Here is a 21,181-nt window from a genome sequence, read left to right on the forward strand (position 1 = left end):
TAAGTAGAGGGTATGATGTCTTACCTAGTTTTGCACCTTAGGCTTTATTTAGGCCACATTTCTCTTGCCTGCTTACAAGAATCTCCCATTGCAAAAAGCTATACTAAATTAAGAGCTATGATGCTGACTTCTTCTGTTACTCCACCACTGGAGGAAGTTAGGTTATTTGTTCTGTATGCATCCACAATAATTGCTCACCACCTTAGTTTGCCACTAAGTGCTTCTAGAAAGCTTGATGGTTTGTTCTACCACTTTGCAGGGGTTAAATAAAGCTGAGTGATCTACAATTTCCCAGCTCCTCCTCTCTCTCCCCCACCCCTTTTCAAAGACAGTCATATTTGCCCCTTCCTGATAGCTTGAAAAATTGTCTGTCATCTGCAATTTCAAAATAATGATCTGTAATCTCCGGTGTTACTCCAGTGAGTTGAGTCCTCAAGTACGGTGTTCATCACAGCTAAACAACCCAAGATTGTTTCGCCTACATAAGTGCTCCCAACATTTCTCCTTCCCTAGTCCCACTCTGAGGTCCCCTATCACTGTACAGTTCTCACTGGCACTAACTGTTTTATCTGATCTATTTAAGTGAAGAAGGCATTTCAGCCTGCTAAACATCTTTTGCATCTCTTATCCAACTACAATGACCTAAATGACCATGGATTGTATCACCTTCTGTGTATGTGCAGCAACACTATACTCACAGCAACTTGGACAGAACCATCCCAATACCACAAATCGGTCCCATATCATCACCCTCATGTCCCACTCACATACATGACGGTGGGTCTTCTTACCACCAGAGGAGGGCATAGGACCCTGGAGGGACAGCCCATACTTTGTGTCAATTCCACAGACTGCTGGACAGCAAAGCTGGAAAATGCTCTGTGGAGTACGAAACCAGCAGTGGTAGCTGGTGTGTTCACAGAGCAGCTCATGGGGTCCCCCGATTCACACCTTCTCAGGAATGAGAGGAAGACCCTGGCGAATGTTTACTTTGAGTGTGCTAGGCTGCAGCCCCACTTTTGGCTCCTTCAAATCCTCCCGTTGGCTGCTCTTCCTCCCTCACTTTTTAAAATGGAATTTTTCCCTTTCCCAGGCCTCACCAATTCCCAGGATCTTCTCACTAGCCTCTTCCTGGCCCTAGCCAGTTTGGTTACTACAGCACCAGGAGGAGAAACTCCAGCAGGACCTCCTTCCACTCCCTCACCTTGCCCAGGCAGAGCACCACCAGGCAGTGTTCCTAGCTCCCTGCACTCTGCTCTGTATCTCCCTCAGTTCCCTACTTGAACATTCTTTATGCTTTGGTCCTCATTCCCTCTCTTTTGATCTACTCTCCCCTAGTTTTCTTCCCTTTCATTTTTTTCAGGCATTCCTCCCTTCTCCTATTGGGGGTAGAAGAAAGTGGGAGAAGGATGTGGAAGAAAGTGGTTTTAACTTTGCTACGAGCAGGTTAACACCCACCCCTAAAGGGGAAAGAAGAACAGAAACCATCATCAATGTAGGTGCTTAGAGAAGCAACAGTCTAGTTAGCCTCTACAATTTCTGACCTTGCCTACTAGAAGCTGAACAAACACCTTGTGGAGCTTCACTGCCAGTAGAAACACAGGGTCTGAACTAGGGTGAGGACAGTAATTTCCAACCTTGGCTTTCAGTGCTTAGAGGGTTTGTGTTGGAACAGATAGAGCTATCAACTTCTAGACCTTCAGGAGTGGTGTCTTTTCATTATTACTGAAAAACTGCAATCTGGTCTGGAATTGCATTGCCTAATACCTTCTTAGTAACTTCCAAAGTGTGTACATGCTGTAAATAAGGGACAACCTGCTACTTTTCTTGGACAGCCAGACCCATGATGAGAAGAGACTTCTTTGTCCTCCCTCTGTCTGTGCTGCTCCAGTTCTACTGGTCTGACCTTATGGACCTACTTTCAGCAGTATATATATTCCACATATTCTTCCATATTCAAAGTAATTTAGTACTTATATATGCTAATCCCTAAAGGAACTAGTGCTGGCTAGAACAAGGATAGCATACACACATTATTGGAAATGCAATGTTTTATACACATATTCCTAAAAATCTACCATGAACATCTTCAAAAGAAAAATACTCCAATACTTCCCCAACACACCCAGGATGCTAAGCTAAATAAACCTCTACTCAATGGGAGAGGTCAGGAAAAATACACGTACCTGCGTGGGAGGAACGCCTTTTATGTTAACATTCTTGTCTACTGCAAAAGTCACAGAGCTACACTTACCCTTCTTCCTGAGCAGCCAAGGAATTCTGAGACAGTTTGGACAGGTTCTTAGCATATTCCTCCTCAATCTTTATCCTACACTCACACACACACAGAGGGAAAATAAAAAGACAGCAGTAAGTAAGCTTTAAGGCAGAAACCCACACACATAATTTAAAGAAATTCTCTGCATTTTAACAGATCTTGCCACAGGAATTTTCCTTTCAGTCTCAAGGGCTTGGCAGCACCAGTTTCAGGATCCATCTCTCCCCTCCATATGCTAAAAATGCTGTGGCAAGAGCAGGGATATATGCAGGACAGCATGTGCGATAAAATTAGAAGAAAAAGCTACAGTTCTGGAGAGCAAATAACAAGAACAAAGTGTTTCTACTGTGCAACACGGACTGTCTGCAAAACTGGGCTCACTTGAGAAGCATGTGTTTCAGTCTGCAGCTAAACGTGAGGTCGCACATCCTTGAAGCAAAGATGAAGGAATGCAGTGATACAGGAGAAATCCAAATGAGGTTTGGGGTGCTGGACTGCACCTTTCCTAGGGACACCGAGCGCTTCCTGCTCCCTGTTACAGGCGATCAACTGGTGAAGATGTGCCAGGGGCTACTGTCACCGACACATTGTGGTGCAGCCCCTGCCCTTCACCCATCCCACCCACTGCCCGGTCCTTCTCTCCATTCACTCAGCAGCACCACACCAGGAACAGGATCTGAGCTTGCCAGTGGTGGGGGTACAGAAGAGGGAAGCTGTTGGCACACAACCCCTGTGGGAATGGCTGCAGGGAGAAGAACAAGTGTAGTTGTTGAGCTAGGGGACAAGGGTAAATGCTGATTGCATAGTAGGGGGGGAAGGAGCAGCTGCTGGCTCAGAGGTGACGTGCATCATGCCTGAAACCCATCTCTACCTCCCCTGAGTTCTTCTCCTAGTAAAACATCTGCAAGGTATACTTGATACCAACTAGGGCAAACAACTGGCTATTTGCTGGTTTTCAAACCAGCTTGCTCAAAAGAGCATCTCTGAGAGACAGATGAGTGGCACCCAGGTGGAGCAACTCCAGATTCTGTGCTAACTACGTACAAGCAGGGGAAAAACCTAGTTTGAAATCCATCTTCTTCCAGTGAGAAGACAGAAGGTGGGATACTTTTGGCATGCCCATTTGCAGTAGCTAATTGAGCAAGCAAAGTTATGCATGGCACATTTGAGACAAAAGGGGTCCCTTGAGCCCAGCTAAGAGGGGTCTGATACTCTGGGCTGCTGAAAATATGATCTGAATGTCACTCTGTGGGATGCAGCTGGCTGAGGCCCAAGGTGATACCCAGCTTGGTATGGCACAGTACAACTACAGACCTCACCCAGCACATGGGTCCTCTTCTTCCCCCTCCCATGAGAACAAAACCAGCCAGCTCCCCATGCCTCCTGTAGCAAGACCAACAAATACAGCTGTCCAGCACCAAAGGCTACACTGGGGTTAGGACCTCACTATGAAAAGGGCTTTATGCAGGCACATTTCACCTGACCTACTTTAAATACCTACTTCAGGATGAGACTAATCTTGTCTCAGAAGTGACAATTTCTAGGGCCTAGAAAGGGAGCATAGGTCAACTATAAGAAAGATGCAAATGTCTAAATGTAGCTGAGATCAATACCTAAGTGTCCAGCCCAAAGCCAGGGCTCACTGCTTTTGCCTCAGTTACCAGAGCTCCCAATCAAAGCTGTAGTCTACAACCTTCACCATGCAACTTTATTCCTGCTGGATTTTGGCTTAAGGATGCCTTTGAGTGATTTACTTGTGGATGCTAGGTGTGCAAAGGCGCTAGCTGGTCTGCTCACTGTTCTGAGCTGCCCATACTGACAGACCCTCACAGAATCCATGTCTCGGTCCTTTGTCTCATGAACAGAGGAATAACCATCTTTTGTCATAAAGGTTTGCTGTGAAAATAATGAATTTAAAAGCCCATGAAGTCCTTCCTTGATACTGCTGTAGCTGGAGAAGGATTGAACAACAAGACAAAAGGAAGCCTCATGATTTTCACAATCACACATAAAACACACTATGTCTGCTACCATCAGTGCCTGTCCTAAGCATGGCACCCTACATGCAAAGCCACTGGCTTTGATGGAGGCGCTCGCCACCGATCCCAACTTTGGCCCGGGCTCTGGGATTTCAAGTGTTACTTGTAGTGCAGGTGGGTGGCACTACTAATAGGGCAGGCTGCCTGGCAAGGAGGAATAACAAGTAAAAAATAACAGTAAAAAGGTGAATTTGTCATTGCTTAAGAGCCCCAATTACAAGACATAAATTGTTCCACCCCAGCCTGGCGTCCTGTCACCATCTGTGGCCAAAACACCTTGAACACCTCAAAAGAGGCTAAAAACCAAGATGAAGATATACCTCAAAAAGGGAATAAAAATATGCCTCCTGGCCCTGGCCGATTTAAACACCCTGCAAACTCTGGATTGTGGTGACCGTGAAACACCAACACAACAGTACACAGGGACTCCCGAGCCTTGTGAGCCTACCTCCAGAAATCCACACGGCTATTTTGCCGTTACTCCACCTTCACACCAAAAAACCCCTACGTTTCTTGTTTCCACTAACTTGTTTGAAAACTTTCAGAATTTCACTCCTTGTGTAGTCAGAAGCATTACAAACTATAAGCGCATTTTGACCCATACTGTCTTGACTTTATTAGTTCTAGATGCTCTTTGGATGTTTATTCCCTGCTCTCTTATGCTTTGTTGGTTTGGTTTTTGTTTTTTTTTTTTGAAATAAAGTACTTTGTGTGCCCATACTCAAATAGTTTCAGTCACACCATGTTATAATGAAGAAAAACTAGAGAGCTACAAAGGGAGGCAAAGATGATCTGATGTGACTACCATGCAAGAAGAAACTAAACAGATTAAGACAACAAGGGGAACACAGAGAAAAGGTGATAGAGGATATCTGACAGACATCTACACAACTGTCACTGTGTGAAGACAGTGACTATGAGTCTTTTTACACTATTTCTCCAGATCAGGAGGCAACAATGAAATTATCAGACAACAGAAGCATAATTAGTTTTCCTGTAGTGCATAAATTGCAGAAGTCTTCTACAAATTGTTGCAATGGTCAAAAATATAAAAATACTCAAAAGGATTAGACAAACAGTGGAAGATGTTTACAAGTATCTGCTGAACATGGCAGACCTAAGGCAAACTCTGGCTCTGGAAATCCCCAAAATTCTGGTTATTGGAAGCTGGGAGGACAGAGACTTTCATGCTCTTTTCCTCTTACGCACTCAGTACTGCCATGGTCAGATTAAAGTCAGTGGGCTAGACAGACCTTCATCAGACTCACTACAGCCATTCTCCTGCTTGTGTTTCTTTTCATGTAGCTAAAAAACTTTGCTATTTATTTTAAATTTTCGAAGCATAGCCCAGCTCAATTAAAAAGTGAGTGGCCAAAAGCTTAAGACAGTGTTCCTTTGCTAATAAAAACACTACTTCTTATACTTGGAGAGTGATGCTATTCAGGGCAGTCTGCAGATTTTCTTGGCCATTTTGGAGTGCTTACTTGAATACAAATGCTGGACCATATTTTCACTTTTGATTTAAAGTAATTTTTTCCTTCTTTCACACCCACACCCTTGATCTTTCAGTTCAGTCAATTTTCTAATTATTTTCCTCCCTTTCTTGAGATCTGTCTTATTAAAATTCAAAGTCTGTATTATAACCCTACCTTTGTCAACAAGAACTGAATGAACACATAAGTGCTTAGTCTAAGATTGCTATTTACAAGTAGCTCCTCTAGAAGCATCTACTTGATAAAATAGACTCAGTTAGTATTGCCTTTTGTTGGTTATTTGATAAAGAAATCTGGTTATTGTGTCTCATCCCAGCTTCCCATTTAAAGCTATTTTTATTAGCTGTCTGAACCTCACCTCCAGAAGGCTGGTTGTACAGATGGAGAGAATTTTTTTGGACATGAAAACCCCTAGTTAAATGTCGTCTTGTATTCCCTGAGCCACCTGATGGTCATCATGAAAATCTTATCAGTATTTCTTCCCTCTTAGCTGGGAATGTAAAGGTTCCCCTGATGGCCTGAGCTCTCATTTCCATGAGTAACCTCTCCAGCTCAACACTATCCTCCTCCTTTTCCACACAGAGCAATCCTGAATCATTTGTTCCAAACAGAAGAAAAATATATTCATCTTTTTATACCTCCCATCTAGATCCTCTTCACACTCAATTCCAAACCTTGTTTCCAGCACACAGTGAATCTTTTCTGTCTTTTCTTCTATAACGTGCCTATTTCCTCCTCTACTGAGGACACGAACGTGACTCTTCCCAGTGTCAGAGCTGCTCTCTCCTTCTTTTCTCTCATTTCATGCAAGCTTTCCCTCCCTCTTGATTGCTCCTTTCTTTTTTTTCTGTCAAATTTCATTATATATTATTTCCTTTGGAGCATCTTTCCTCCTCTTTTCCCTGGCCATGGCAATCACAATTCTGCTTGCCTTCTCCTCATCTTCTAGCTTAGCAAGACTATTTCTCAATTGTATTTTTCCTTTGCCAGCTGGTCCTTTCTTCTTCCTGCATCCTCTGGTCACACTTTTTCATGGATCAGAGAGGCAACTATCTCTTGGACTGTCCTACATCAAAGGCAGTAGGAACCACACGTGGATGCTGGGCACTCTGCGCCTCCTGTACCAGACCATCTTTATTGCCTGTGCTATACTTTGCATTTCTCCACTGCTGCCATATCCCTAATACTAAAAAAAAGACAAGAGGGAGAAAGAAAACAAACCACAAATGAAAGCAACTATCTGCAAGTTCTGCCCAATTGAACTGCCCCTCAAACGCCTACACAGGTGCCTGTTTGTTGCCCCGTTAATTGTTTCCACCACTATTGATTTACATCAGCACAGCCACGCTGTGCCCACAGCAGCGGAGCAGGAAGGCAATACCAACTCAGCAGCAAGCACCAATATAGAGGCATTAAGAGAGGAAGGCAGCTCCTTCAACTGGTGCAATTGCCTCCAGGAGAGAACATCCATCAGCATGCTCTGCCTTCCTGCTGGGAGCAAACACTGCTTGTTCCCTATGGGCAGTTCTCAAGTTTTGAGAATCATACTCAAGATGATTTACACCGGCTTGGACACATGACAAGTGATTTCAAATAATAGTGACACTACTTATCAGTAATGATGTCACATCATCTCCTGTACATGGTTGAGCTGAGCATATATCAACTGCTCCTTTGGTGCTTAGTGCACTTCCCGTGTCAGCAGAGCAACAGACCATTAATAGCATTCTGGCGTTTTCTGGTAGCAACATCTGCCTTTATGACTTGGGGTTCATTCTAAATTATCTGTATGTGTAGTTTAGCTCCATAACCAGCTTAAGTCCCAAGTGATGTCTTTTTACATCTTCCTCTAGGAAACTGTGCCTATGCCTCATGTCAACAAATTGCTTCTCTATTTTTCAGACAAAATATTTCCTTTCTAAATATCACCTCTACTCTGTTTTTCCCATGTCCATGTTTTTTCCTTGAATCTGCAGCTTAAAACCTTCTTGGCTCCCTCTATCTAAACAGACAGCCTGTGTGCAATACAACTGAGACAAGCACAGCAGGAGAGACAAGTGAGAGCTGGGGAAGACTGGAGAGTGTGGATGGACATTAAAGAAATATTAAATGTTCTTTAAGAATTGGTAGCATATCTTTTACACAGTTAAGCTATGTCATTAATGTACCGAAGGAATATTTAAATCAGGAAAAAAAAAAAATTGCCATAAATAGTTAATTTGATAGCAAAGTGCTAATTACCTTTCTCGAACAAACTCTGCCATTTCTTTCTGCATTTGTTTCCCTTTAAGTTGCTTTTGAAGAAGAATTTCAAATCCCGACACTGTATTGTTCCCTTGTGAATCCTTTTTATCAGCCTAGAAGGAAAAAGGAAGTTCAACAAAAAGACACTGGGATCAAAAACACAGACACGCAGTTCCCAGCGGCAATTGCCCAAGCAGTCCGAGCAACAGGCAGCAGTGGTGTCTGAAGAGCCCTGCTCTGATAACAGCTGATGGTCGCAGCACCTCAGCCCCTCTCAGAGGAATAGTCCAACACTTTCTCTTTCCCCTTCCTCTTATTCCTTTTTTTAATTAAAAAAAAGGAAGTTTTACAGTTATCTTTAGCTAGCATAAGACTATGTTGGGGCCAAAGCAGCAGCCTTGCCTTCCCTTCTGCCCATGGCCTTTCATACCTGCTGATGCCTCTGGGCTGGCTCCAGCAAGCATGAGCCCTGACGGCTCACCCTGCAAAGAGAAGAAGGGATCCTGGAGCCAGCACAAGGAAACTGCTGGGGGAGATGGGAGGATGCTGCTGCTCCTTCCAGGGGTAACACAGCCCTAAACAACCTTTAATAGACTGTCAAGTTCAACCATGATTTGCACTCAGAAAAATACAGCCAGTCTGCACAGATCTGCTATAAAGCAGGGTAAAACAGCAACTTGTTCAATAGGTTATTGCCATATATCCCATCTTTCACTGTTTGTTTCCCACACAGCCCTTTCCACCCTTTGTTCCACTGACTCTCAGGGTTGCTACAAGGACCAACACAGTCTTCTCTCTGCTGCCTCTTTTCTCTCTCTCCTCTCTCTGCTTTTCCCTATTTCAGAATTTCATTTCCTACCCCCTTCCAACAAACAGGCCCAGAGAACACTTCCCTAAGGACCACAAGTTTTGCTCCAATATACGGGATGCTGCACGTTTGCACAGAGAAAAATGCCACATTAATCAAAGTGTGAGACTTGTAGGACACCACACCAGGCACCGGGCAGCTCAAACAACAGGAGTGGAGTTGATCGAAGAAGGAGGGTGAGTCATGGGCAGACCATGGATGACAAGGCCGAACAAGAGGAAAGTCCTGGGAGTGGAGCTATGGGAGGATAAAAGCTTGCAGGAGAAAGGCAGCTTTAAGTGGAATTTCACTGAGGGTGAGATGTGACCAAACCCAAGGAGCCAAGGAGTGGCCAAGCCTAAATAGAAAGAACCAAGCAAGGCATCTGTAAGACACATGCAAAAAATAAGCTTATACACCATTAATGATTTAGTGCTTATTGGGATCAGAAGACTGGAAGAAAATGAAGAAACTTTGATGGTTTGGTAATGGGACCATTTGCAAGTATGTCAGTGTATTCTAGCAAGTTACGGCCATTAGTCCTCACACCAACCCTGAGCATGCATGAGGGGAAGTATACTACTGTGCCTCCAACAGCTACACTTTTTTGTAAGTGAATCTTTTTTTTTTTTTTTTTTTAATGGAAAGACTTCAATAACTGGTAACTGAAAAGACATGTGAAATTCATAAAATCTTCATTATTGAGGTAGTATTCCCCCCCGCAAAAAAAACCCAGTTTTCCAGTGGAAGATTTTTTCTATCAGCTCCACACTTGAAGGACTACTGTATCATTTTAATATGATTCAGGATCCTGAAAGAGGAGCTAAGCATGAGAGGGCACACACAGAAACACAGCCACTGCAGACCTCCCATGCTGAAGGCTGCATTAAAACTACTCAATTTAAGAGCTACTAATAGGCCTGTCCTTCACAAACCTCATCCTTTAAAAAACTCATTTATCCATGGGAGTGAGTTTTACAATTAAATGCAAAATTTGTAACTATCTGCTTGTTTTAAATGTGATACCCTCAGCTTCCTTGTATAACCCTAGCTCTCGTGCTCTGGGAAACAATGAAATAATATTCCTTGCCAGCCACCTCGCTATCCCCCCTCCTGCTGCACAGCCCTTTTGGCTGCGGTATTCTGAGACGTGTAGTTTGTCCTACATCCCCCCCATTTCCTGACCAAAATCAACTCCTGACAGCTGACCTTGCCTTTCTGGACACTCTTCGCCCACATCTGAGTCCGGTTAGATGGTTTCTACCTCATCTTCACTGGCATCCTCAGACTCCCTGGTGCTGCCCTAACACACTGCATTTCAGCTCAAATTCTCTTGTACTTTCTACCACTAATCAAGCTGTTCCACTTTTTTGGAAGCTCAGGAGCTGCAATATGGCATGTGGCTGACTGCCTACTTACCCAGAAATAATCACAGTAGCTCCACTCCGAAGGTTTCAGCAACTGCTGCTCTGGCATTACGTCAGGGTGGGGGAAAGTCACACAGTTTATCTGTAAAAAAAGGCAAAAGAGAGTTAGAAGGTAATGGAATTTAGCTGTTGATGAGAAACATGCAAACGAAAGGTTATATACACGCACTTTCAATCAGAAAATCCACAGTGAATGCATGTCAGTGAAGAAAAATTGGTTGTTGCATGGAAACAGCAGCTAAGTATTCCCAGAAAGCTCCTCTAAGCAAGCAGGAGTGTCGACTCAGAGGAAAATAAACTACCCATTTCACATGAGGAAAACCTGCTTGATTTGGAACGCGTTACACAGGGAGTTCTCCTAGATCCCTAACAAACTGTGGTAAAAATCCTGACGTGAAACACCCTGAGCACGCCCTGAACACAAGAAATATTGTGAGCAGCAGACAGCACTGAAGGTACTATTGGCGTATCTCATTAGAAAATCTTGGCTGTGTTAGTCTCTTACAGGATTACAAAAAAAGGTGTTATTTTTTTCAGTGCTCAGCCCTTCCATCTATCCCAGAAACCTTTTCAGATGAAAGTGATGCTCCCTGCAAAAAGGAACAGGGGCTCTCTGAAGTCAGCTAGCCTTCAGTGTGCAAAAAACCACAGCAATTTGTGAGACAGGACTCATCACAGAGTCATTAAAAAAAGGCATAAAAAAGTACAAGTGCTCATTAAGTTATTGCAGTAGAAAATGTAGCCTGATAAAAGCACAGTGGAAGCAAAGAGCATGACAGCTACTGCAGAACATGCTGCAGAATAACTCTGGATGCAGTTAAGCCCTTCAGGGGAAGCATCAGCAAGAGTCAGAGCTTACTTGCCAGTTCATAATGCTCACCTAAAATTTCTGCTGGGCAGGCACACTAAAAGCAGTCCCTCTTATCACACCCACAGGTTCACTGCAGTGATTAACACTTGTTAATACTTGTGTATTAATCAAGGAACCACCAGAAACTGAGGATGGAAGACTCACAGATGTAACTGTATGGGTTTGGGGTTTTTTTTGGATCAGTTAACATTCACAGGAAATCCAAAACCAAAGCTGTGGGCAGGGTTAGCACAGCTGCATGGGCAGACCTAAAGGTAGTGCTTACATGCAGTGAATCTGCCTTTGGGCTATTCAGAGAGGATCAAAAAGGACACGGCAACATACTGCAAAGTGCTGACACAGTGTAAACCCACCATGCTAGAGCAATGTAGACAAAGCCTTTAGCTGATACAACGCTGTTCCTACAAACCCATGTTGGCTCTGCTGCTGTCTGCCCATGCTGAAGTTTCAGTGGCTGTCCTGTATGTAAGGCAAGAGCTTTCTCTGCCCCCCTTCTCCACAAAAATCACCCTGTCCAGAGCTTGCCAAGTCCATTTCAAAGCAGGCTGAGCACCCTGTACCTATGGTGTCTTTGGCTGTCACCTCAGCTAGATCCTAAACTGCGTCTTCCCTTCCAGCTCCCATTGGGCTTCAATCTGATCTGCAGGAGGTCGGAGACCAGGGCTCTTACTTCACCATCATTTTGCAGGCAGCAGTCATGCACTGGTGAGCCTGCATCTCCAGCCACAGCCAGTCGCCACTGGGCACACAGTCCCAACAACAGAGAACAGGAGCTGCTGAAAACACCTCTCTGTTCCTTCACGTTCCCCATCAGAAATGTCATGCATCAGGAGTTATAAAACATCAACTCAGTTCAGAGTGGAATGGCCACGCGACAGAGGTGCCAGTGCTCACCTGTCACCACCACAGCCTCCAGCACAAAGCCCCTCTATCAGGGATGTTTCACTGAGGACACCTTCTGTCTCTGCTGAAGTTTTCCTCTCCTGCCACCTCCCTGTCAGCTCAGTTATCTCAGGACAGCACTGCAAGCTCATCTTGCCCTGCTAGGTAGGTTGTGTTACCTTCCCTTCTCCACTCAGGGACCACCAGATCTAAAAGCCTTCGAGCAGATCCCATCATCCGCTGAAAGCAGCCCAGCCACAGGAGAGGAGCTGGCACCTCTCCTCTGGGCACAGGCAGCACAAGCAGGGGTGTGCAGAACTGCTCGTGGGTACTGCAAATCTCTGGTGCGAGGGGCTGCCAGTGTGCACTGGCTCAACACCCTATTAGGAGACTTCTCTCACCCCCACCAGGAAGCTTCACAACTGATCAGCCCAAATGTCTCAAAAAGACCTGCTAGAAACCTTAAGCCAAATTGCTGCTTTCAGACAGTATCCAACAAGCACTGACCTGGACCAGTGCTGGACCAGCGCACAAGGGCGGACAGATAAAAGGCTCTGCTTTGCTTCACAGATCACCAAATTCCATGCCAGTGCTGATCATGGGCTACACTGGTATCTGGGCATGCCTCTACACTATCACAGCAACACACTATTTCTCAAATAACACAATATATTGTAGTTTCGCCTTAAAAAACGAGATGGCCTCAGAACCTGCGCACAGTTGCTCTGCCATGTACCATAGCGGGCCAACTGCTTCCCGTGAGTGAGCAATGCTGCAGCGCATCCTCCCAGAGCAGGTGAGATCAGGGAAACAAAGCATTGTCAGCAATGTTATAGGTAACCATGTGAAGGCATGCAGTATCAAGACAGGTTTAAACATCTCATGGCTTTGAGGATTTTTGGCTTTGATGCTGCATTTCACACTCACTGAATAAAAATGAGGGTGTCAGCCACAGGTCACTTGGACACCAGCCCTTCCAGCCTCTCCAGCCTGGCAGTCTGCACAAAACACTGCCCTGTACACAGCTACCATGTGTGCTTACACAACACACCTCATGGGCATCCAGGATAAGGTGCTGCCTCTTGAGAGCAAACTGACAAGCTACAGGAACTTGGGATTTAGCTTAAGTTAAAAACAGTTAGCAGTAGAATGCAAAAGAGGTAAAGAGACTGCATGGAAGTTTTAGGGATGCTGGAAACAATTCACATCTCCACATCAGGAGCACTAATACTGCAGTGGTGAAAGGAGAAGCTATTCTGGTTTCAACCTATCCTCTTACTGGTGGTCTTGCAGAGAATGGCTAGGAGGTCCCCTGTGGAAACACACTGCTGAGTGGAGTTTCGTGTTGCCTGAGACTACTTACTTCAACTGAGAAAGGACCAAATGCTTCCCATGAAGACAGCAGTGTTTTCAAGGCAGATTTCTAGGGCCCAACATTGTGACACTGGATAATGAGAAGAGGGGGGAGATAGGCACCTCCTAAGTGTATTTTGTAGTCTTTACCAGAAGACTGGGCATCATTGCACTGCGCACCAGGATACAGAGGTGTTGTGCAGCAGGGAGCACGTAGAGTGGCATACGAGTTGTTCCCTGCAGCTTAAAAATCTGCAAAAGAAATTCATATTCCCTGCTAAAAACGCCACCTCTTTCATAAAAACTAAATCTGTGTTGGTTGGAAGCTGCTTATTAAGACTCTCTGTTACGTCACTAAACGTCCTGAAGAAATAAACACAGAGTCACTGGAAATGCCCACATTCGGACTGGTGAAAGTGTTCCACTGCAATGAACCAAATGCACTGCATCACATCAACGCATGCAGCAGGAAGAGTAACAGTGAGTACACGTGTCAACAAGTGATGAGAGTAGGGTTAATTCACGTGTTTCTCAAAGAGTATCGTCATGCTCAAAGTTTTATGAATAAATCAAGCATTCTTCACTTCTCAGAAGTTTATACTTAATTGTCTAGAAACAATGCTGAATTGTCTTTGGAAAAAGTCATGAGCCCATTTGGGTCTAGTATCACATTTAAAAGGAAACTGGTGTCAGAATTTAAAAAAAAAAAGGCAGAAGCTTTTGCAATCTTAAAAAAAAAAAAAAAAAGAAGGATTATTTGTGTGGTAAACAGAACTTAATAAAACTTACAGTTTTCTACACAAAGTCCTGGAAAAGGCATGAAAATTTTCAAAACTCTAGAAATATTACTAAAAATTATACACGACTGCGTAGGAAATCCTGTGACTCTTTCTTTCCTTTCATCACCACAGATTTCTTATACTTAAACAAGAGCTCTTGGATGTGTATTTCCAAACATTTCTAAAACCTCTCAGGGTTTCCCAGCAGGGAGGGGAACAACGGGCTGGCACTGAGCAGGATGTGGCTGCATGCCAGTAGCAGAGTGACCACACCTCGCTCCCCCCAAAATCCTCCCTCTGAAATGCTCCTTTTCTTGTTTCTAAAATCAAAGATAGCTGGAAAAAAAAAAAAATATCACTCTAGTTCACCAGCTTAGTCCCACTGATGATCTTTTTGACAGATGCTAAAGAGAGCCAAAGCATCTTGCGATGATGTCCTGATGTTTAACAGCATTAAATAGCTCTATCACTCCCACAGACAGCGACACCCCCTCCCCCCGTGAAAGCCCACTGTTGTCACTACTGGCAAGGGACCACTGCTCTCACTAATCGCATCCCTGACAGCTGATCAGGCTACGTGCAAGGTCCAAATTCAAATAACAGCATAGACCATTCCAGTGCTAATCTCTTTCAACAACATTGACTAGCCAATAAGGCCTGAAAAGAAGTGTGCAGAAGCTGACTATTACAGCTGTAATTGCTGGTAAGAAACAAAACAAATTAAAACACATAGCTAATGATGGAGTCACAGAACTTTAAGAGAAAACAAGGCGTTATGACCCACATTACATTCACACAGACTCCACTGGGACAGCGGAGGTGATAATCAGCCTCACCACGATACTAAGTCCTCTTCCAGCCTCTTCACTAATAAAAATAATGTCTTTTGTCAGCTTGCAACAAAGCAAAACTAATGACAAGACACCAGCAAGGCATACTCCAAGTATAAGCTAAGCACACATGCAAGAGGACAGCAGCCTGTCCTTCCAGCTGCCACCAGACACAAGTAGCACCATAAAACCTGTGTGAGAGAGCCACTGGATCACCAAGGCTAGGAGAAGCTACACAGTCAGAGAAGAAATGCTATGAAAAACATGGTGACAACAAAGCTTGGGGAGGAGAAGAAAACCAGACAAGCAACAAAAATTGCGCATTTCTCTTGACAAGCCTGCTGTGTGCCAAACTCAATAAATATATTTAAATACTTTTGCCTGTTTACTGATCATGAGCAAAAGCAATTATACTCTTAGCAGCTAAATATTCCAGCTCATATTTCACATGAATACATTGGCAGTGATGGCAAAATGAGCTGTTTACGTTGTAGGTGACTCTTGGTTACGTCTGAGATGCAAAAGGGTGACAGAAGAAGAAAAGTCACAGGGAGGCAGGTGCGCGCACAGGATTTGCACAAGAGCAGTGTGCACAGGAACAAGAAACATTATTGGGTTGGGCATGCACATTCATTTTATGGATTTCAAAGTGCTCTGGAGGCTTTGAAGTTGCTACCAGCACTCACCAGTAAATGAGACATTGCCAAGCAACATGAATAAAACAAGAATAATTTGATCAAGGCTTAGATAATCAACTACGTGTTTATTACATAAGACACTATATAAATAAATGAGCAGAAAGCGGGTAAGCTCACTGTACTAAAGTGACTTAAAGCGGGGCAACATTCTCGTTCATTTCTTCAACTTAAAAATGCAGATTATTTTTCCTGATTTCTGCACATTCACAGCACCTTAAACACAGCACTGCTGTGCCAGATTGACTAACTTCGGTATCTGCTTTACAGTTTCAGCTGAGACCCAAAAAGTACAACAGCCAACTCCACTAGATGCAACGAGTTCACCTGCCAAATGGGGCTGTTTGGGCAAAACAGCCAAATGCAAGGGCCGGAGGAGATCTCAGAAGAGCTTAAGCACAGACAAAGGCTCAGGCAGTTTTAACTCTACCCATACAGGGAAGCCCAGGAATGCCTACACTGTGTCTAGGTAGCTTCAACATCATGAGTTTGCATGTGGTTTTAGCACTGGCAGGGTGATGCTGCAGCTACAGTACAACAGAAGGGGAGAACAGAGAACTGACGTTCTGATTGTTAACAAAGTCAATTGATACACTTCCTATTTCAAAGGGAACATTCTGCCAAAAGTGTTTAGGAGCCCTCTTTATGTGGTCTGTCTGTAGAAAGGTCCAGAGATGATTTGGTCAGCGCCTGCCAAAGCAGGGGATTTCTGACAGTTTCTGCCATGCAGTCAGCCCCAGGGCAGAAGGGAGAACGGTGTTGAAGGAGCAGCCTCATACTGTGTTCATCACATTGTGTCAGACACAGAGCACAGCAGCAGAAAACACAAAGTTACTGCTTGTAGCTGCCCCTCTTCCCACGTGCAGCACCTGTTCATTTATGTGTCCAACATATGCAATACAAATGCCAGCATTTTCCAAGTCATGCTGTATCTTGACAAGGCACTAGAGCATTCTTAAGAAACCCACACTCAGAAATACCATAGCATCAGACAGGTTTCTTGCTCTTCAAGTGAGACAGCTCTGTCTCTCAGTCGATATTCCCCTATACCTTCTCCATTTAACTCTCCCTCACCTATGGTAAAGGAGCTTCAGCTTCCACAGGAACTCATGGCCAGAGAGACAGCTCTTCAGGAGTCAGACAGCAAACCAGGCAGTCTAAAACTAATGAGTACACCCTGAAACTCACTGCAAAATCAATGCAGACCGTAGACCACAGACCTGCACTGCTGCTTCCTAAATAAGCATCAATAATTTGTGCAAGCAAGTTTCGTAACAGCTTTTGATATAACCCAGCAGGGTTTTCCCTTCCAAAGAAAGCAAACACAGTGTTGGTAACATTCATTTACCAAAGAGAAAAGACCATACTCTTCTTCTTGTTGGGTGCATACAGGTGAGAAATACTCTAGCTCCCACTCGCCTTCAGGGTTTTCATAAGCCATGTTCCCAAATGGCTATTTGGATGTACAGGAGGCAGATGCATTCCTAGGAAGGTGGGAATGAACTCCCACCCCTCTGCTGAAAGTGGTGAAACAGACAGCTAGGCTGCAGCCACTGGTCAGGTTGGACATCACCTGATGTCCGCAGTTTGCGTATCACAGGATTTCAGTTTGTGGGGAGGTTTGCTGGACCAAGAGCCCCAAAGTTAATCACAAAATTCCCCTCTGCAAGAAGAGGTTCTGCCTAAGCACTGCTACAAACCAAGAAAAAACATCTGACACCAAGCTAAGGACGTGCCCTGCAGGTCTGTTAACCAGAACATCCCAACATCAGCTTGAGTGGCACTGAACAAATATAACTTCCTAGGAGGCAGGGGGAAAAATTACATTGCTTTACAGTTTACACTCCGTATGAGAATGTTGTTTTTCACAGTGTCTCCTTGATGCAGGCAATGGCTTGGAGCAAACAGCTGTTAAAATTAGCTTGGTTTTGTCTGTCTGATGCATCATACTTGAAATCTTCGGACTTCTGCTGGAGAAATGCACACCCAGTGACCCTGACATAACACACAACACTTTCTTGCTTTGCAGATGCTACCAGATGGCACACAGGCCAGCAAATATGACAGTGAAAACCACCCTCAGTGAACAGCCTGAGTCCTCACCCCTATAAGCAGCAAAGACAGACAAGCGCCGCCATTCCTGTGCTGCACCCTGAAACCCAGTGCAACCCATCCTGGGACCATGTCTAGTCCCTCTGGACATGATGTTCAGCCCATGGTTTGCTCCTGCCCCTCCGACCCGAGTGGGCAGGGGGGCTGCATGAGGTGGCTCAGACGTGTTCCCAGTCCCAGCCACCGCGGCCCTGGAGGCCCTGCAGCTGATTCCCCAGGACATTTGCAAATCTGCCCAAACCAACACATTTATACTTACTTCATGACATATCACTGTCTCAATAAACTAATTAACAGTACCAACACTTTTTGTATTCATAACGAGTGATTTTGATAACCAAGTACACTACTGACGATTTTTTTTTCCCAGAAAACTGTACCTACATGGCAATGACTGACCTGCACTGCAGTCAGAGACCCCTGTACGTGCTCCTTTTGAACCCTCGTCCCTGTCACCAGAAACCCAGGGAATCATGCCCACTGACGGATAAATCAACAGGCTGTGTGTGATAATGTAAACAACCTCCTCCTCGTAGTAACAGTTAAGAATGATGTATAACGTTAAATCATTCACTTTGTTCTCGTGGATTTTATACCCTGCCAATACTTGCAGCTGTAAGCATGTTTATTGCCCCTCCTTTATCAGTGTAATTCATTTATCTGCTCATTTATCTTCTTTATTATTTCCTTTTAAATAAAGCTTTCTATTCCCAGCCACTTTCATTAATCTGTTTTGATTTCCTTCCTGTTTTTAAACATCTGTCCTGGACTGAGGAGTCCAGAAATGCAAACTGTGTTCCAGATGGGGTCACCAGGCATACAAAAGATACTAATGTCTCTAAACGTGATACTGAGAACATCTTAACTGAGTCAGCTATATTGAATTACTAATATTAAAAGGAAACGTAAGATTAACTTCATACTGAAATCTAAAATCTTTGCTTGTACTTCCCATCAGAAATCTTCACTTGGACACTCTGGCACAGAAAAATACCTCCTGACACCTCTTTGAGAAAAAAATAGATTCTGCCCTGATAGGGCAATGACCCATCTCCTCAGTTTGTATTTCTCTAACCTTTCAGTGCTTCTCCAAACACAGAGGCTGCTGGGAGGCGATGGTTACCAGATGAGAAAGTTTTCTCAGGACACCTGGTTCACAGCCAGCATCTCTCGAGCACGCGTGTTCCCCTTCCTCAGTCTGTCCTTACCTCCTGCTCGTCCCAGAACCGCCAGAATCAAAGGGAAACTGAGACCGGAATTCTGCCCAGGACGGAGATCCCAAAGCCTCCCTGGGCACCTGACTTACTAGGGTTTACACACCAAAATTCCTGGCGGTGGAGGCTCTGCCCGCCCGCCCGCCTCCCCCAGCCCCACTGGCCGGGCGACCGACGATGCCCGGCACGGAGCCCCCGCCACCCCCGGCGGGCAGCCCCGGCGGGCACACCCGCCCCGCCCCGCCCCGCCCCGCCCGACTCACCGTCAGGCTGCTCTCCTTGCTCTGCCGCCGCGGCGCCGCCGGGGACCCCGGGGTCTGTGGAGACAAGCGGGGCGCATCGTCACGGCCGCTCTCGGAGCCCAGCATGGCGGGCGCGGGCCGCGCGGGGCGGGCGCTAGGCGGACCCCATGGCCCGGCGGCGCGGCTCGGCGCGGCGCGGCTCGGCACGGCTGAGCACGGCTCGGCTCGGCGCAGGTCGGCACGGCGCGGCTCGGGTCGCGTCGGCTCGGCTCGGCTCGGCTCAGCTCAGATCGGCTCGGCTCGGCGCGACTCGGCGGGGAGCTGGAGGCGGCGCCGCCGTCCGGCAGAGCCGCCTCCTCTCACCGCCGCCAGCCCGCGCGGCCAATGGCGGGCCGGGCCGGGCGGGGCGCCGGAGCCCGCTCCCAGCCGGACGAGGCGGGCCCCTGGCCCCACCGGCTGCCGGCCGAGCCCGCGGGGCGGCCCCGGCCCGGCGCTCCGCCTCTCGCCTCCGCCGCGCCGGGCTGCAGGGGGCGGCCCGGGTCCGAGCCGCGCGGCCGGGGAGGCGCGGGCGCGCCCCGGCCCCGGTGCGGTCCTGCCCCGGCCGCCCCGCGGGCTGCCGGCTCGGAGGCAGCGGGAGCTGATCCGCAAGCCTGCGAGTCCGCTCCTGGCAGCAGTCGCTGGGCTGTGCCGCGGAGCCCAGCCCCGTGTCCCCCTGCCCTGGCGCCGCGTCCGCAGCAGCCGCCGCGGAGACGAGAGCAGGGCCGGACGCGAGGGGTGCGGGGCGCGTACCCCGGCCGGGCAGTTGTTCGTGCAGCGCCCCAGAACAGCGCGGTCCCTTTGGGCTACGACCAGCTCCGACGTCCGGCTGAAGTCCCGTCAGGAGCGACGTGCCCAGGGCCGGACGCGTGCGGTTTCACAGGGGCCCGCCGCGGGCCTGCAGGCCGCCGGCTGGCCAGGCTGGGCTGCTGCTGCCTTTGTGGCAGTTGTGACAACCTGAGCGGGCAGCATGTAGCCGCTCTCTAGGAAGCCGTAAACAAGGCCTGGCCCTGCTCCCAGCACAGTGCAGCTCCGTGTTGTTCTCGGTTGTGGCTTTTTCCCCCTTGACCTGTTTCCAAGAAGTGTGGCTAGGCTTGCCTGAGGGATCTTGCCAGCGTTTGTTTGCATGATGGCTGCTACCCAGGTCTAAGAAAGCATCCGGGAGAATGCCTGGAAGCTGCTTTGCAGCAGGAGAGAGCCTGTGCCAAGAACAGACAAGGAGGCAGTCAAGGCAAAGCAGCTTGGGATGGCCCAAGGCAGGCAAGGAGGAGAGGGACTGGCCAAAGTGTATGGGAGTTTGAGGGTGTGGAGAACAGCTTCCTGCAACCAACAGTTTATGGTCAGCTGTTTTCCTTACTAAGGACTCTTCTGCAAAAGCAGCCACAGCTCCCAGGAAAACCAGGCTCCCAAGCGGGTGTGGACACAAGCTGCTTTTAGAATTAATGGCACCAGCAGCTAGTTATAGATTCAAAACTAGTTATAGGTTCAAAGCAGGAATTAGGCCAGGGCTTCAATTTGGAAAAACCTCTAATAAAGAAGCAATGGAAAGAAAGTGTTGTGGAGGCTGTTGAAGTGAATGAGAAAAGTCATGAAAGGGATTTTTGTCAGTCTGATGGTTGAGTCAGCTGAGCAAACCAGTGCATGGCAATGGACTCCCCATGTATCCCAGATGTGAATTTGAACAAAAAGGTGGCTATAAACTTGAGTCAGACCCAGCACCATAAAAATGGAAAGTGGCAAATGTTGTTATAAAGGAAGGTCTGAGGCAGTCAGTTAATCTGACTTGTGTACCAAGCCAACTGCAAAAACATTTGTGAATCAGATACCTTGAGAAATGGA

The 21,181-nt window shown here is 46.5% G+C and overlaps 1 protein-coding gene across 4 annotated transcripts in view; it reads right to left on the reverse strand.

Annotated features, from left to right (window-relative positions):
* GAS7 (growth arrest specific 7) overlaps positions 1–21,181 on the reverse strand; it is a 106,970-nt gene that overhangs the window by 22,174 nt on the left and 63,615 nt on the right. For 3 of the 4 annotated variants that reach the window (XM_030016467.2, XM_030016466.2, XM_041123603.1), the window contains exons 5-8: positions 19,328–19,381; positions 10,321–10,410; positions 8,052–8,167; positions 2,255–2,329 (exon numbers count right to left, since the gene is read on the reverse strand). In XM_030016467.2, coding sequence (XP_029872327.1) covers positions 2,255–2,329; positions 8,052–8,167; positions 10,321–10,410; positions 19,328–19,381 — 335 coding nt within the window. The remainder of the gene's footprint in view (positions 1–2,254; positions 2,330–8,051; positions 8,168–10,320; positions 10,411–19,327; positions 19,382–21,181) is intronic. The other variant, XM_030016468.2, reaches the window with a different exon arrangement.

Source organism: Aquila chrysaetos, chromosome 5 (genome assembly GCF_900496995.4).
Source record: "Aquila chrysaetos chrysaetos chromosome 5, bAquChr1.4, whole genome shotgun sequence".
Taxonomy (NCBI): Eukaryota; Metazoa; Chordata; class Aves; order Accipitriformes; family Accipitridae; genus Aquila; species Aquila chrysaetos.